This window comes from Halictus rubicundus, chromosome 1 (genome assembly GCF_050948215.1).
Source record: "Halictus rubicundus isolate RS-2024b chromosome 1, iyHalRubi1_principal, whole genome shotgun sequence".
In the NCBI taxonomy this organism is placed as follows: Eukaryota; Metazoa; Arthropoda; class Insecta; order Hymenoptera; family Halictidae; genus Halictus; species Halictus rubicundus.
The window spans coordinates 7,254,103-7,272,168 of NC_135149.1; the positions used below are offsets into that span (position 1 = coordinate 7,254,103).

Below are 18,066 nucleotides of genomic sequence, written 5' to 3' on the forward strand. Positions count from 1 at the left end.
TTTCTCTTTGCACGGCACGATGGTAGCAACGGTGGGCGTGCCGGCCACGACCGAAGGGAGACAGCCAAGGCCTCCTCTCATCGTGCTACCGCGATTATGTTTATTATACTTTGGCACACGCGTGTGCGTACGTGCGAGTACTTACATCTGGCCTCGCCTTTCCGCCAAGCCGCGTCCGCTGCATTATCGCGAGGGACGTGACGTACTCGCGGTGCCACGGGTTTATGGGTGGGCCACAATGCGATATACCGATACCGAACTATCAAACCGTGAAAATGATTGTTACTTTGTGGACCGACGGTTGGCGCGGAAACGCTCGACAGCTTCTTGGAGATTGGGTGTCCGGTTTTGTGAAAGTACAGTAACGTCTCGGTATATGTGACGGAGATATGCATGATATTCGCGAGAAATTTATCGCCAGCACTGCAACAGCGGCAGCCTCCGCCGGCAGTATGGCGAATTCCAGGCAAATTCTCAGTTCTTCACTGTTTTCTGTTGAATTTTTATTTATGTTGCATGAAGGTTTAAACATTTGGCTAAAATATCACCTCCGCGCTAAATTAGAGGTTACAGTACCTCCGAATTTATTAAGATTTTTTGACAAAATTAAGACTGTACAAGGATTAAATAATTTTAAGAACATCGATATTCGACTGATTACAATAATTGAAGAAAAAAAAATTCACTATATAGCTCCAATTTCTTGTAATTGTTGCAGACAATTATCATTTGAAATAAAAGTCCGTAGTCTATTGATGATGCTTTTCAGGTTAGAATTGTTACATAGAGCAAAGTGACATGGGAAAACAGTAACGATTTACGGAACTCATTAATTTGGTGGATTGGAGAAACAGTAAATATAAAATTGTAAATCTTAAGTGAAAAGTAACCGATGTAGAACCCCTAACACGTCAACTGTTATGTTTATATTTCACACGTGGGTTAACACCAGCAAATTTGGAAAATTAAAAATTGTCTGAATATAGGGTGGTCTAAACGTCACTAGACCATTTTAAAATGGAAAAACCCTTTTATGTTTTAAAAATTCTAGTCTAGTTTTACTTAAAAAGTCTAGTGACGTTTAGGCCATCGCGTATCTATATGCGAATACAAAGGTTATAAACGTATAATTTCGAGGGAATAATGGAAGCAAGATTGCTAGGCAACAAAGAAATGAATAAGACATAAGCCGTGAACCGGATTGAAATATTGCACGGGTTCCAGCGAACAGTATCAACCCTCTAACTAAAAGGACGTAATAACGCGAATCCGTATGCAACAGCGTTACTTCTCGGGACATTATTAAAATAAATATAGTCAGTATCGAGCTACGGCGAGTCTCGTGACAGACATAAATCTCCGATCGCGATCACGGTCCTCTGAAAAATCCGCTTATAACTGAAAGAGGCTTTCCTCTCCGGAGAGCCTAATTACAGGCGAACCAATGCGTTTCTCGGTACAGAAGGAGATCGAATCGGTATTCCAGTCGGGGATCACCGAGCATAACATTATCAATGACGATCATACGACGTGTACACATGTATCAGGCCCCCGGAGCCCGATATTCAGACATCGAGGATGAGGCCGGCTTAGAATTCCATCGAGGTGGAGCCTTGACATTTCGTGGCCTGGAATCGACCGGCATAATTGATCGGCCTCTGCGGCTCCCATTCGACGAACGACAATGCGATTCCGTTGCGTCTGATACGGTTACTACCATAACATCTCGGAAGACGCATGAAACGCGGCTGCCACTTTAAGAGTCAGATTCCACAGTTACTCTTAATAAGTCGCCAACAATCCTCTGGCCATCGGCTTACGCGACTTATGAGCCTCCGAACGATTTTTACCACGGTAATACTTGACATCAACGCCGATTTAATGACGCTCTAGATTAGTTACATTTGTTAGAGTTAACGTCAACACCGATTTAATGACACTCTAATTTAGCTACATTTATTACAGAGTTTCATTGAATCGGTGTTGATGTCGTACCGTGGTAAAAATCGTTTACAGGTCCATAAATAGGAGGTTCGTCATAGTAATCGACTGAAACCAAATTTAAAGGGCTGCGTATCTTTCACAAATAACAAAAAATAATAGACTTTGCATTAAATTGTTTCACACTTTGAGTGCCAAATCGATTCTATACGCGTAACACAATTTTTTTATTAAACTTGAAACTTCAATTTTCTCTACAGACTACTAAGTACAGTGAATTCTCGATATATGTCAACAACACGGGTCTTGCCAGCGTCATGTATCGTCCAAGAGACATACCCGAACCGTGTTATGTTTACACTCTCCAGCGTCCGAGGCCACTCGAACGGTAGTGGGGATAATTCCGCGACATTTATCATCTAAGGCTTGGCGACATATACAGAGAAATCACTGTACGCCAAATTTGATTAGGTTAAACTAACCTAGTCTAAATCTCTTATAAAAAGTATGTACAATGTGTACCAATAATTTAGGATGCAACAGTTCTTAAGTTTTAAGTAACATCAATAATTCATTCATTCTTGTGTTCTTAATTTTTTCTGAAATTTATGAGACCGAAAAGACATTTTTGAACGATGGGATCAGAACTGGAAAAAATTGAACATTGATGTGAACCTATAGGATTTACAGGAATGGGATTCTGTAATCGATCAGTTTGCCCGGACGTGCGCTTCGCAGCTTCAGTTTTGCTTAGCCGAACTATGCGACTCAACGAACTTGTAATTGCATGCATATATACTTTAATGGTACGTTATAACTCAGCGCTCATGTGATCATGACCTTAACCCTAGGCCGTTAAGGTAACATTCATTAAAGCTGCGTCTGTTGTAACGCAACATTGGAATGCAGAAACGAACGTTGCTACATCTTCTGGACAGGCATATACTGATCAAGCTACACGGACTATCCTTTAACGTCATCGAAACCAAAGAAGTGATTGAAAAGGATACACAAATGTTTACTGTGAAACTCACGGGAGCGTTCTTTTTGGTATTCATCATGCGTGCAGGTCTCTCTAACCTAATGCTACCATGCGAAATACCTTGACCATAGTTTATTTCTTGAATGAATTGAAGAATGTCTTTGGAGTTATATAAAGGGAGTTATAAATCTAAATTCTTTGGTTGAATTGAATCAAATTGAAAAAAAAATAATAAGTATGTTCTCAATAACAGGTATTGTAGCACAGTTTTTCGACTGAGTCCCAATATAAATAAAGAGTTACTGTAGTGGTTTCAGTCACACGAAAAAAATTTTTCAAAGTTTTCACAGACGTTTGTCGCCTGCTACATCATAAACAATATTTTTCGAAAAATCGACGATTCTTTTTGACCAAAATATCTCAGTTTGAATATAAGAAATTTTTCGAGAATTGGGTACATAGTGTCGAAATACTTCTTCGATCCACTCTATAAGCAAATTCACTAATTTAAAAAAAAATCGCAATCGACAGTCAGCGTCGTCAGATCATGAATCGTACCCCCACTCTAACTTCCCCGGTCACGTGACGCATACTCCGGTACTGGCAGAGAGAGGGGGTAACTCTTTCCCCTCGATTCGTGCTCCCTCCCCGCTTTTGTCTACAATAAGTACACCGAACTGGTATGAAAGACCGCGCCCAATCAACCAACCATTAAAAACTTCATCGCTCGACAACCCAGCATCCCATCCGAAAGTAACACACGAAAATTGCTCTAATTCTGTTTACAATACCCTCTCCGGTCTCCACGCAACCGCAATCGAATACCATTGATCGAACGTCGAACCGCAAAACGGTGAAACTTTTTCCGGAAAGTCCAGCTTCGAATAAAGCTCCAACGTTCGCCGTGCAAGTGCCACTTTCATAAATTGCAGTGCTCGTTCGGTGTCAGTATCTGGTGACGCCGAAAACTTGGTTCGTCTCTCCTGCTCAACTATCCATAGCTCAGGGTGCCTCAAAATGTTGTTCGGCGGCTACTTTCCATAAATTCTCCGCTCGACCGATAAATCCCTCGGCTGCAGCTGCCGGTGCAGTTGCATCGCCTAAAAAGCGGGATGTAGTGGCGGGGATGAGGAGGTGGGAGACAGGGGGTATATAGGTGTATGAGGAGGAGAAAAAAAGTGACACGTACACGGGGGAACGTTCTAGCATACCTATCATTACCGCGGGGCCGTCGTGCAATTCGTTCTGGTTAAACGGACGTGCGCGGGTTCGGTCGAATGGTGGCCACGACAAACAAATGCCACAAGTGCTGCAATTTTATGTCGTTAACGACGCCCCGGCTCGGGACAGGCTCGTGTGTGAACGTACCAATAACACCGGTGCGCCTCTCTTCCCGGCACTAAAAATTTTATAGCGTCACGTTCACCGGACGAACCCGGAGGAGGGGATACAGGCGGTGGCGAAACCCTGTTTAACAAAGTAATGACTACAATTATTCTGCTTTACATCTGGACTCGCGAGGCGAGCCCAGGCCACGGGTACCCGCTCGCGAGGAAGACGGCGCAATTTACTACAGATAATCGTCGATCAACAAGAGTTACAACTCGAACGATCGTCAGCTACCCGCGACCAGCAACGAGCATTTCCAACCGCTACGACTTCACTGTTAGGTGTAGAAGAACGAGCGAGGGAGTGTTTAGTAGCAATGCCGTCGAATATATTAGACCGTGATCGGCGGGGGTACTCTTCATTGGGTCCACGGGGAAATGGCCGGGTCGAGTTGCTCGAGGAGTCTCACGCTTGTAGATTTTCACACGATTTTCCCGCTGACGGAGTCTGCTTGCCAAGCTCTTTATTCAATCAGACGACTTTTCGTTTCCGATTTATTAAAATATTATTAGGACCTTAAATAAGTTCTCGCTGTTTCTTTTACAAAATAAAAGCTTTTACCCAATGTTCTTGCTTCTGGATCATTCCTAAAACTTTTAAACGTTATGAAACAGTTGACTCATATACTTGTAATGTTTTTCCAAGTTCTGCTAGCGTCTGACATCGGTCTTGATCGAGTAATTCCTCCAACTTTTCGTCTTCAAGTTTTTTCGGTGCGCCAGAACGTTCTTTATCCTCAAGTTCAAAATCATTATTTTTGAAGCGTCGAAACCAGTCTCTGCACGTCGTATCCGACAAAGCATTGTCCCCATAAGTCTCAACAAGAATTCTATGTGCTTCAGCTGCAGATTTCTTTTGAATAAAGTAGTGCAATAAAATTCCCCGCAAATACACTTTATTTGGCACAAAAGTAGACATTTTCAGAACTAAGAAAAAATTACTTTGTTTACACTAAAGTGAACTACCATACACTGAAATTTAAGGTTAGATACACTACTGCCTTGCATGTGTGTTACCATTCGAAATTCCACGAACGGGGTACTGCTACTGCCATTTTTGAAGAAACAGCGAGAACTTATTCAAGGTCCTAATAGTTAAACACTGTTTCAGGTTTATTACCACTAGACCGCGGATTTAATGCATAGGTAGCTGCTATTTAATTCGAGGATGTCATATTATTTTCACCATACTAAAGTTATCAATGAGCGAAATAAATGTTTACTTAGCTCCTTTATCTTGTAATGGATGCACAACAATTGTGTGTAAAGATCCACAGTTTAATTCTTACCATTTGAAGGTACGAAGCTCGTCTTCAAGGATCTATCTTCAGTTTTCGCTTAGATTGTACTATACACGGTGATTCCTTAAGTCATTTGAAGTAACTTTTTCCTTTGCGGAAATGCTCTCCGCGGCTTCGTTGAGGAGATATCCCCAAAAAACGCGGGCCAATCAGAGTGCCGCTACAGCGGACCCGCTATCGTGCGGCGTTGGCATTGGCCGAGTCGGAATCTGTCCGTTGTAGCGGCGCTCTCATTGGTCCGTGTTTTTCGGTAATAACCCCTCAACGAAGCCGCGGCGAACATTTTCGCAAAGGACAATGTTACTTCAAATGGCTTCAGGAACTGTCCCTTTCAAGGAAGTATATTTTTGGGACATCCTGTATTTTTAATTTTACTTTTAGATACAGTTCATTTCAATGTTAACCAATGTGATTGCCGCGTATTCCCTTCATATGAATGGTAAAGTAACGTTACTGTTAGGACATATCGAAAAATCTCAAACAATGAATTTTTAATAGTCATAAATTGGCACGAACAAAATACAGTACATTGGGGTTCCTGAGTGACCCCGCTCCAGATGTTTAGGGTTCAGGCCGCACGAACTCTGGACGCGCTATGATCATCCTGTTCTCTGAAATAGCGTTGCGTCTCCTCCTTCATGGCTCATTTCGGTTTTCTCTTTACGAAAACCACACGGTCAAGTATACCACAAAGACGATGAGCACTAATGCGCTACCGGATCGATCGAACAATCATCCGGGGAGAAAATGAATCTCTCCTAGGTTAGGCTAATCACGCGTAACCGAGCCACGTAGCCGAAATAAAGTGGCATCAACACCCATGAAAGTATCCTGCATCTCTCTCTCTCTCTCTCTCTCTTCCTCTCTCTCCCGATCGATCGAGTTGCTCGAGACATGCCGTGGTCGTGGTCGACGCGTAGCGAAACGATTAGGGTCCGACGATTATTCGCGGTCCTACGGAGGAGTTAACCGGTCGTAGAAGTAATAACGCCGGGCAATCTGGTCCGGCAATCGATGAGTACGTGTTTATGTAAATCGAACGAGCCACGACACGAACCACGCGAGCAACTTTTCCTATGCGCCCGAGCCCCATGCCGGCCCAAGGGATAGGAATGCTTTGTTATCTCACGAGGAAGACGACATATCCTAGCTGCACGCAAGCCTCCTCGCTACTGACCCTCCTGATGACGAATCTGGCCATTCCTTGAAAACGTTCTGCCTCGTGTTTTCCGGCTCGCGAGGCCGTTTTATCTCGGAAAACCGATTTTCTGCACGGACACTCGACTGAGATTCTTTTATTGGCTATGCAAATTTACACGGTAGCCGACTCAAATTTTTTCTCCGTTCAACTTTCTGTCATTTCAAAAGTTTCTGTCGCTACGTGCAAGTCTTACATTGTCAGATACCATGAGCATATGCCAGGATTTCCAAAACTTTTTCTGCAATGGAACACTTTGCAAACCCGGAAATTTTTAGCTTTTTTTTATAAACATGGCTTATTTTTTAGGTTGGGTAATTCCTACTACTAGTAAAAATTTAAAAAAATGTTATTAAAACACATTAGTAATCTAGTCATTATTTTTAAATGTAAATACATAATATAATATAAACATACAAATATGAATAAATAAGGCACTTAATGACTTTGACGATGAATGATGACTTTGAGTTCTGAGTCCAGAACACTGGTGTTCCTCGGAACATAGTTTGGAAAACCCTGGCATATACAAACAACGCAGCCATCATAATGATTTATTATTTTCTAAACTTCCTCTTACTTGACCACGTCGGTTGCTTTTTTAAAAATATACTGAATTTGCGTTGGACACGTCAATAGAAAACGAAACGAATTTTCGGGACAACCTAATATTATACACAGAGTGATACAATTATTATGGACACTTTGATACTACCACTTATTTGAACTAGACTGCAGATCTTTATGCAAAATAAAAATTGTACAATTCAATTGAACGAAACCGAAGGTTAATGAAAATGTATTTTCCTTTTTGATCACCTTAAGAAGTTAAAAATAAGGTGACAATAACCTTTAGTTCTTCTAATATCTTTTCAATTTTGTATTTTTCATTTTTGTCATAAATGCGTAAAATCCGCAGTCTACTGGTAACAATATTTTATTACAGAACATACACTCTATATATGTCCTAAATTCCTGGCTGATAAAAGTCCCAGAACTATCCCTACTGTCGCAGGGTATACCCCTTGAGGGGCCAAGAAGCTTGAGAAACCTTCGGTCGCCTCCAGAGCTTCGCCGTCTTTCTCTAAGTTCTGCGTGGATCAAAGAATAGTATCTCCTGGCCGATATATGTCCCTGGCTAGATCAATGTTTTGGACATATATCGAGTAAACACTGTATTGTTATGTTTTCAATACCATACGACAATGATTTGTTGCGATAACTGTTGCGATAAAGAGGCAGCTCCACTTTCGAGTAATTTAGTACCGAGTAATTTAGTAATTGAAAGTACCGTTTCAAACGTGCTATGAATTTCTAGTCAATTAATATTCGTGTTAATAAATTTTTCCATTGGATTGAAAAGGAGAGTACACTTTATTTTAATGATTAATATAAATGTATTTAGAAATGTTTAATATTTTACACTATTATAATACAATAATCATAAAAACAGGAGCTATATTTGAGGAATCTTTCCAACTAATCATAATACTTTGATCGGCCACTGTTAGTCAAAAAGAGAGAGCAGTGGGAAGTAAGTACAAACAGTGATTAAAGTTAGCTTTCTCGGGGAACAGGTTGATAATTAATTAGTGTTTCAAAACGCTCACCAAATCGGCACGCGTAGGAACCACCGGCGTTGGGGAAACCATTCTTCTCCGACCCTGAAACAGACCGAATGCATCGTTAGGTCGAAGATAACGGGTTCATGCAGACGGATAAACGGCGGAATCGAACAAATGCAGATGTACGCACCGCCCACGATGCAACCCTTTCCGTATACTGTCATTAAAGGGACCGCCCTAGATGTCGGAACCGAGGATTCGAATGAAATCAATGGAAAGATTTTAATCAAATCGATCGAGGTTTCGAGCGAGACCCGTGGGATCTACGGTTCATTGTCTAACGTGGCTGACAATGTGAACGCACGGGGATTCTCTAGTATTATGCGAATCGCTCGGAAGAATGTCGGAATCTTTCAAACGGCTAATACGGTAAACTGGTCGACAGAAAATATAAATTTTATATTAAATATCGGTAAAATCACATGTGTAAATACAGTATTTGTATCGTTGCTGTAAATACTAATAATTTCTTATATAAATGTATTCATAGAATAATTCTAACCATTTCTACAAATAATTAATACAATATATAAGTTCATCGTTATACAAATTGCATACAAATTAATTCTGAAATAATTTATAAAGCTAGGAGAATTAGTATCAACTGAATTAGTCACAGTTAGTGCCACGATTCTCGAAAAATTGCCTACATCTAAACTGTTTCAATAAATTTAACATAATGAATTAAAAGAAAATAGTAGTTTACACGTTTCTGCATCTAACAACACAGAATATAACGTACCAAATATTTAAAGAGGCGAAGGAATAGAAGAAAGAATAAATTAATTCTAAAATCCATAAAATAGCTATGAGAATCAGCAACAACAAAATTAGTTGCGGAACAGTAAAATAAAATCAAATATTTCTTTATATATTTCCGCAGCTCTCAGCTCACAAGAAAACGTACCAAAGATTGCATAAAAAGAAGAATAAATTAATTCTGAAATCTGTAAAACTGCAATAAGAATCAACAACAATAAAATTATTTTATTAGTGAATTAAAATTGAACAGTTGCACACACAATTGTACAGCTCGGAGTGAACCGTGCCAAAAAGTTAAGTAAAACGAGAGAATGAAAAAGGAGAAAAGAAAAAAGGGTCGTTTAATGATCGAAAAACGGAAGGAGATAATGAACGATTAAAGGCAAACATACCGATAAATAAATGATGATGTGCGAACGCGCAAAAGAACATGTACGAAGTAGAATGATGCACCTGGCGGAGCGGAGGATCGAAATTGGAGGTGGTTTCTCGCGTTCGGTCGGCGTGTTCGACAATCTGGAACGCGCAAGTGGGGGTAGCAATTCCAATCACTCGGGGATGGAACGCATATCGATCGATCGATCGTCGAATACCACGTGCTTCGCGAGTGCAACTGTAGGTGGTAGTCAGGAGCACCACCCACGAAGCAGCTACTTAGCATGCACGACCAGATAGAAGGTAGCTACCTACCCATCTGACAAGGTTAACTAATACAGCTTCCCTGGTCGCGCGTCCTGTCGCAAGCGCGAATACTCTCTTGATTAGAACTACATTGATAAATCAAGGGAACGGGGCAGGGTCTGTTGACTATCAAGTAGGAAGCCGAACGAGGGAAACGGTGCAGAAAAATATTACCCGAAGGAATCCCGAGGAACTCGCATATGAATGACTTCGTTACTTTTCAGTGGTAGAAAAGTAGCGGAGTGCTTTCTAACATCTCGGTGAATCAAATATCAAGGAAAATAGAAAAATAATAAAAATAAATCGTTATTATTATTAAATATTTATTTAACACTGTATCTACTGGTGATGAATTAAGTTAAAAATTGTCTTTCGAAGATAACAGATTAGGAAAATGTGCAATTAAAAATAGTAGAAATAGTAAAAGACTATAAATTATTGTATTATTGACTTTGATTTTCGCATGATTTTTAATATATAAAAATTATTATTGTAAGATAGAAATTTCTAGTCAGCTCCTTGATACACAAAATTTTTATTTGAATTATAACAATTTTATTCGTAAACCAGCAACTTGGATAACTGGGCAATATCATTTCCTACTTGTAAACGTAGATACGATATTAATAATTAATAGTTGTTAATATTAATTAATCAAAAAATATATTAATTAGTCAATATACAGATAATAATTAGTTATTAATTTCGTAACTAAATTCGAACTAATTGGGACTAAATTCAAACTTCATGAGACTGAACTTTAAAATGTACTTTATTTCTATTACATTTTAAATTTGTACATTTTCATTCAAAACAGTAAATAAATTGGTTGCAAGTCCATGTGAAAAAGAAAAATGAAAAAAGTTTCAGTGACGACTACTGTTTAAGAATCAACGAAACGGAAGAATAAAGGTATGAAAAAACTGTTTTATTTGCCTACTGCTTTAAATACACTGTTGTGTCTATACAAAATAAACGAGGAGAAAGGTCTAGCAGGAATGGTGTGGGTCAGAAATAATTTCAAAGCGAGGGTGTTGCATTCTCATGTCATCGGTAATTAAAAATCAATAAATTATTGTAGGAAGTGGATTTAAAAATACTATATGTATTTAAAAACTAAAACTTTACGTCACTTAAAAGATATACAAATTATTATTACACAGAATATTCTATAAACATGGCAAGCACCTTACAGTATGCACACTTATGTTCGTTGGTTATTTATGTTCATTTGCGTCTTTTATGAATAAAGAAGTTACTGAGCATTTAAAAATACAGAGTTTATAAAAATAAAATTTTGATTTAACAACGAAATTCGTTAAAATATGATTTAATAATACAATTTTTCATTATTTTCCATTTACTGAAAAGTTGACACTAAATACATTTAATTTCAGTTCATATAAAAAAACACACACACACATTGAAAAATGTAACTTTGCATAAACATGTGAAGATTTAAATACTATTCAACCAACAATTTAGCTTTCTACCATCCTAACATACTTCATAATTTTTCAGTAATTACAGTTACTGAGATTTTTGTATTTTTCAACGTAATTGATAAGACAATTAAAAATCAAAAATTTACTAGATGTCCAACTACGATTACGAAATAATTTTCTCAGCTCGCATAAACGCTTCTTATACAGGGTATCCCGTAACTGGTGGTACAATCGAAATTGAATCGAATTGAAAATTTGTCTAGTGCGCGTGCACTCGGCTTACTTGCGGCTCAACGGATTCCACTGCCTCACGTCTGGATATCTCGGAAATTGCCTTCGTACTTCTAGATATGTTTACAAACATTGTCAGTATAATGATATCACTTCTATCGCTCCTATTCTTTTTCCATCCTTATGAACTTACGCCTCCAGTTCTCATTATACCGTCGAAATGGCAACTTATAGCAATCGAGAGTATACCGATATGATTATTGCGTTGGGTGCGTGTAATGGTAGTGCTTTAGCAGCGGCTGTGATAGCGTTTGAACACTTAAAGCAACATAATAATTGCACATTACAAGAGGTTCGAAGGAATTTAATACGAAGAGCACAATTATGTCTACAACAACGTGGACAGCACTTCCAGCAATTTATGAATTAAACGAATTCCTCAAAGGTAATTCTAACATTGTAACCTCGACCTTCAATTTATTCGATGTATACAAACCTCGAAAACCTTTGCGAAAAAAGGTTAAGGTAACTCGCAAATAAATTCCGTTGAGCCGCAAGTAAGCCGAGTGCACGCGCACTAGACAAATTTTCAAACTCATTTTTCTCGAAAACAAAGCCTTGTATCAACAAATTTTATTCGATATTTTCGGCTCAGTTTTTCATGCAGAATCACCCCCTGCTCGGTTGTACCACCAGTTACGGGACACCCTGTATAATAGCGGTTCTCGCGGCAGAAGCGACATTAGGCCGGCTAGACTAATGAGGGAAGGTCATTGAAAACAATAGAGATTAAATAATTAATTAAACGAAAGATTCTTTCCATATTGATGAGACAAATATTTGTATAACTAAGTCTTCGCAGCGTAGTTTCTTCGACTGCGACGAGTTACAGTCCTTCGCCTACAATGTATACCAATACACGGCGGTATCTAGAACGATTAAATCAGTAGCGTCTGCAATGAAGGGGCTCTCGTTGAGGCACGATTTAATTGGTCTCTGAGTAGGACTATGCATTATTCCAGACGACTCGGTATGTCGAGGCACGTCAAAACGTTGGAAACGAGAAAACTTCACAGCAGGACCACTGCTACCAAGCTTTCCATTGGATCGCGAACGACCGTTTCTTTCTCCACGTGTTCGGAAGTTATACTGAAACCCCGTGGTATAGTAACCGCGCAGCATGAGGCGGCTCGGTGCGCGAGTACAGCATCCATGAAACCGCGCGATTACCCGTTTTCTTCATGTTTCAACGTCCTCGGTCCTTGGATCGGCCGACGTGTTCGGCCATAAATGCGTCAATTAACACTATATGAAAAGTCTATTCTGAATTCTGCAGATTGATACAGCATACTAAAACAATAGTCACTTCGATTTCTGGAAGCATGAGTTCTGTACACGCGGTACGCTGTGATGATTGATGTTGTTAATACGTAGACCGAGGTTTGTTTGCTTACACAGGAATAGGTTGTCGTGGACTAGTCGATGCCTATTTAATCACCGATTTGCCCACTAGAATAGGAGTGGTGAACTAGTCGACGACTGTTTCATCACCGATTTGCTCACCATTGTAGGATGGGTAAGCGGAAAGTATTGGGAAGTCGGCCCTCGTAACGTTTAACACTATTCCTACCGGGACCGGTCAAACGACCGTTTTTTAAATTTCGATTAGAATTTCTTATATACAACGTAATTGAATCGCCTTTAAACTTCACGACTTTTCCTAAAATATGCGTATAATACATTTTTCAATATTCACTTGTTTTTTTATTGTTTATTTTCTGAGAAAAATTTGTAGTCTGTCTTACCTACCGCCTTTAAACTTCACGACTTTTCCTAAAATATGCGTATAATACATTTTTCAATATTCACTTGTTTTTTTATTGTTTATTTTCTGAGAAAAATTTGTAGTCTGTCTTACCTACCGCGACCGGTCATTTGACCGGTAGAACGATTTATATCTTTTTGTAACAGTATTCTTTCAAAGACTCAATTCCAAAACTATAAAGTCGTTACAAACGAAAGGTAAGGCAGTTGTGGTATGATTTTAGCCGAAAAGTGCCATCCAGGGACTGCTTTACGGCACTTCAAAGTGTTTACAGTTCTCGCTCGCCTATCGGCCTCGCGGTGTTTATTTGCCTGATTGGTATCCGAAGCGGTCCAGAACCTCGGATTTTCTTACACCGTCTTATCTACTATGACTGTAAAATAAATAAAATCATAGCCGAAGGAGATGCCTAGACGTCTTCTCACGAATTCAAATCAGTAAAGCCTTGTGAGCTGAACAGAGAGCATCAAAACGTGAAAGTTACAAGGAGCATATTCGGCAGTCTTTTACTATTTTGTATTTTTATTCTATTATTATTCTACTTTTATTTTATATTGTATTACGTGTTATAAGTGTCATTTTCAAAAAAGTAAACAAACCAACAATACTTCGTAGTAAGTTTCACATTTTATCTTTTGTTCATTTTTTTATCCATCTTGATTTACATTTTTATATTTTATTTTTTTTTTATCCCTTGAATATTCATTCCCAAAATGTCAAGACGTTCGAAATTTTTGATATTGAAAATGACAATGCGGAAAATTATGATCTATTTGAGAACGACTCGAACACCGATGAGGACGAAGAGAATGTTTCGAACGTACGTAGAGGACGAAAGAGAAGGAGATTTTTAGTTACTTCCGATAGTGAGAATGAGGAAGAGGTAATCGAAACTGCTGTAGACGGAACTGTTTGGCAAGAAGTAAAATAAGGGTCTAATCCTGGAAGAGCACCTATTCATAATATTTTTAGGGGAACATCAGGCCCAACAGGGTACAGTAAACGAAATATTATGCGGTGAAAACGAATAAAATATACATTATATACTCCTAAATAAGAGAAACTATATTTTTATACTGTCAAATTGGCTATTATCTTCATTCTATATTAAAAAATATAAGTTGTGCTAAAGACCGGTCATTTGACCGGTCGCGGTAGGAATAGGTATACATGAAGTGTTGGCAGGAATAGTGTTAAATATTATTGATACACCTCGAGCGATAAAGGTGTATCTATGTGGGAAATACTAGTTACTGGAATTCAAAAGGATGTGGAAATGAGTTTGAAGACTCGTATGTTTGACAATAATATAATATAAAAGTAGTATGGGTCTACAATTGTGTAGTGTGAAGTATTATCCCGGATACTAAGTTCCGTTGCTCTCGGTTTTGACGCACTGAGAAATGCTATGAAATGTTATGTTAACTAACTTGCCTTGAATAACGGAGGTGGGGGTTAAAGAAATTGATTCGAAAGGGACTACGAACCCGATCTCACGACGCGTATCGCTCGGTTTTCAGTTTCAAACTAACCCGTTCATGAGCAAACTTGGACCCTTTATATAGACCGATTTTGTTTAAAAAGAAGGCAGTGGGGGTATGGAAAAATCTGGAAGGCATCCCTCCAAACTTTCCCATATGCGTGCACTTTCCCCTAATGGCGTAATTGTTTATCATGGCATATGGCCCGGTCCTCCGGACTCACGTAAACAGAGTCTCCGTACGTAACAATGTAATGAGTCGATGTTCCAAGTTTTATGACCAAAGTATGTGTGTTATGACTAACTGTAGGAATGTTCTTAGTTAGGACATTACAAAGGATAATATAGCACTTAAATATGAACACACGAAGTTCATGGGAATAAACTAAATAAAAAGTTTGTGCATCGATTGTAATACGCAAGAGCTAAATATGAATTTATATTTTCCATTTATAATTTTAATGTAGTGAAAATAATATATTAATACACTTAAAGTGGTCCAATCTGTTTAGCGTTTTAATTCGCACCTACTCATTTTTATCGTAAATGTATAAAATCCGGAATCAACTGATAAATAAACGAATAAGATTTTGTTATTTGAGGTTTCATTTTTGAGGATTCCACAGGTACGCGCGATATTGATTAGGAACTGGCTGGCCATGATCATGATCTGCCAATTCTACTTCTTGAAAATGAAATGTTTAAACAAATTTTATTCTATATTTTTGACTTACTTTTGCTGTAGATCCTGGATAAATAACAACGTTTTTATATTAATATTTTTATTATAAAGTACAAACGGTCTGAGAGCAGGAACATACAAAAATATGTAAAACGTTGCTGTAAATATATTAAAGTAGATAAACCCTTTTATTGCGAGAATAACAATCATATATTAATCTAGATGGACAGTACTGTTTATAATTTTGGGTTCCTGATTTATTTGAATGTTCAGTTAAACAAACGTGATAAAATATTGTTATTTTCTGTTCCAGTTTACATTAAGAAGTCAGTCAACATCCATTAATCTGTCAAATTTTTGTTTTTTTCAAGTAAATATATAAAATTTGGTAAGTTATTAGTTATAATAGAAAATTTATAATAGAAAATTGAATGCCAAGTATTATCACCATGTATTTTACTCATAATGTAATAAAGCGTGATATAATAATGGAGTATAATTCAAGATATTTATGAATCGATTTTATTTTAATAAAAATATTGTGTCTAAAACAACATATCAGAAACACATGTTTATCTACGCAAATAATTTTGCTTATTCTCAGCTCTCATAGTAAGTCCTCCCAACATTAATAATATTAAAATATATGCATATGTGTACATATCTAAACATCTGATGCCTCGTGATTAACATTAAAGGTAACGTAGAAAGTATTCAGGTATCTTATCTCCAATAATAAGAATTTCAACAAAACTCAATAAAGTAATCAATTTATTCGTCATTTAATTAAACCTTTCACAAATTAAATTAAATTCTGGTTACGTGAAATAATACTACGTCGAGATATGAATATGCAAATCTGCTGTCTAGCGATTGATAATGAAGATAATGAGTGTAAATTACCTGGAGATGCAAAGAGAATTGAAATATCTTACCTTCATACTCTTCTGGCAAGAAATGGAAACCCCAGTCGAGACTGAACATTTTATTGTCTTCCTTCGTTCGATGTTTCAGTATCATTAATGCGACGTTATATTATATCGAGGGTCAAATAGTGTCAAAGATTAAAACAGCACTACCACTAGTTCACTGTATTCAACGTACGCAAACACTGTTCAATTTTTTTAACGTCCCAACGTTTCAATGTTCAAACTTAGCTGAATTAACTCAATCATTCATTAAGCTTAGTTACATCAATTATTCATTTGTTCTCTTTTGAAAACAGTGTACTGTAACTGTTATGTTTGTTAATAAATTTTCACTTAACAATTAGTTCATTGGCTTATCAAGTCTACTTCGTAAATGTTAAATATATACAGGGTGAGTCACCTAACGTTTGCACACGATGCCATAAAAATATTTGTTATTATGTTATTGTTTTTAGAGATCTCAAGGTCACCTAAATTTTTTAATAGGGATCACTACCTCTTAAATGCCTACGATGATAGTCCCTTTCATGATGAATTCAGTGACTATAATTACTCAAGGTAATTGAGGATCACACGCAGAGGAAACGTATAAGATTTCAAATATAAGAGCAGAATACCTGTATTTCATAGATGTTCGAAATGATGACGGTTTACATCGATAAATTTTTATAAACGGGCTCTGAAGGAATATCGAACTCTGACAAGTACATCCGAGGTGATATTCGTACATGCTGAGATGATACGCTGATGCACATCTTCAACTGTTGTTGGAGAACTCGTCTGTACGCTATCATTTAGCAAAAATAATCTTCTTACATTTTATACGTTTCCTCTGTCTGTGACCTTGAATGACCTCGAGAAATTTTAGTCACTGAATTCCTAATGACAGGGACTATCATCGTGGTGTGTAAAAATGGTGGTCTGGGTTAGGCCTGAGTTAGGTATTTTGCTATCATATTTTAGATATTATACGTTTCCTCTGTCCATGACCTTGAAAGACTTTAGGGAATTATAGTCACTGAATTCCTAATAACAGGGACTATCATCGTAGGTGTTTAAAAAGGGATGGTCCCGTTTAAACAAATGAAGGTGACCTTGAGATTTCTAAAAAAAAGAGATAACAAAAACAAATATTTTTATTTCATCGTATGATCCTCACTGAACCATTCACCTTGTTCTCAAGACATTTGACATATCTTTAAGAACAACAAAGAGATTGGACTCACCCTGTACATAAAGTTGTTTTAAAATACGTTAAACACTGTTGTCGAATTTTGTGCATGATCATTACTTACTGACAGCTATTATACCAATATTTAAAGAAGGTATCGATACAAGCTTACTAAACCAAGGCCTAAATCACGTCATTTGGCAATGTCCAAATTATGAAGATTAACGCGATACACTTTTATCAGCGCTTTTCCGATGCAAATACTCTCTCCCGATTTTGTATTAAATGCTTCCTATGTGGCCCAGGTATTAAAGGTGTGACAATTATTTTCGATTTTATTAAGCGATATGCAATTAAAATTTAATTTCATTAAAGTAGTGCAACCAAGCAGAAGCTATATAAACTAGTTTTAAGATAAGTTAGGT

The 18,066-nt window shown here is 37.8% G+C and overlaps 1 protein-coding gene across 2 annotated transcripts in view; it reads right to left on the minus strand.

The window, feature by feature from the left end:
• The window catches only part of LOC143353495 (uncharacterized), a 361,555-nt gene that overhangs the window by 328,339 nt on the left and 15,150 nt on the right, over positions 1-18,066 (minus strand). Inside the window, exons 2-3 of one of the 2 annotated variants that reach the window (XM_076786880.1) lie at positions 16,477-16,724; positions 8,421-8,474 (exon numbers count right to left, since the gene is read on the minus strand). In XM_076786880.1, coding sequence (XP_076642995.1) covers positions 8,421-8,474; positions 16,477-16,561 — 139 coding nt within the window. In that variant the 5' untranslated portion in view covers positions 16,562-16,724. Of the gene's footprint in view, positions 1-8,420; positions 8,475-8,565; positions 8,615-16,476; positions 16,725-18,066 lie in introns of those variants that run through there. The other variant, XM_076786888.1, reaches the window with a different exon arrangement.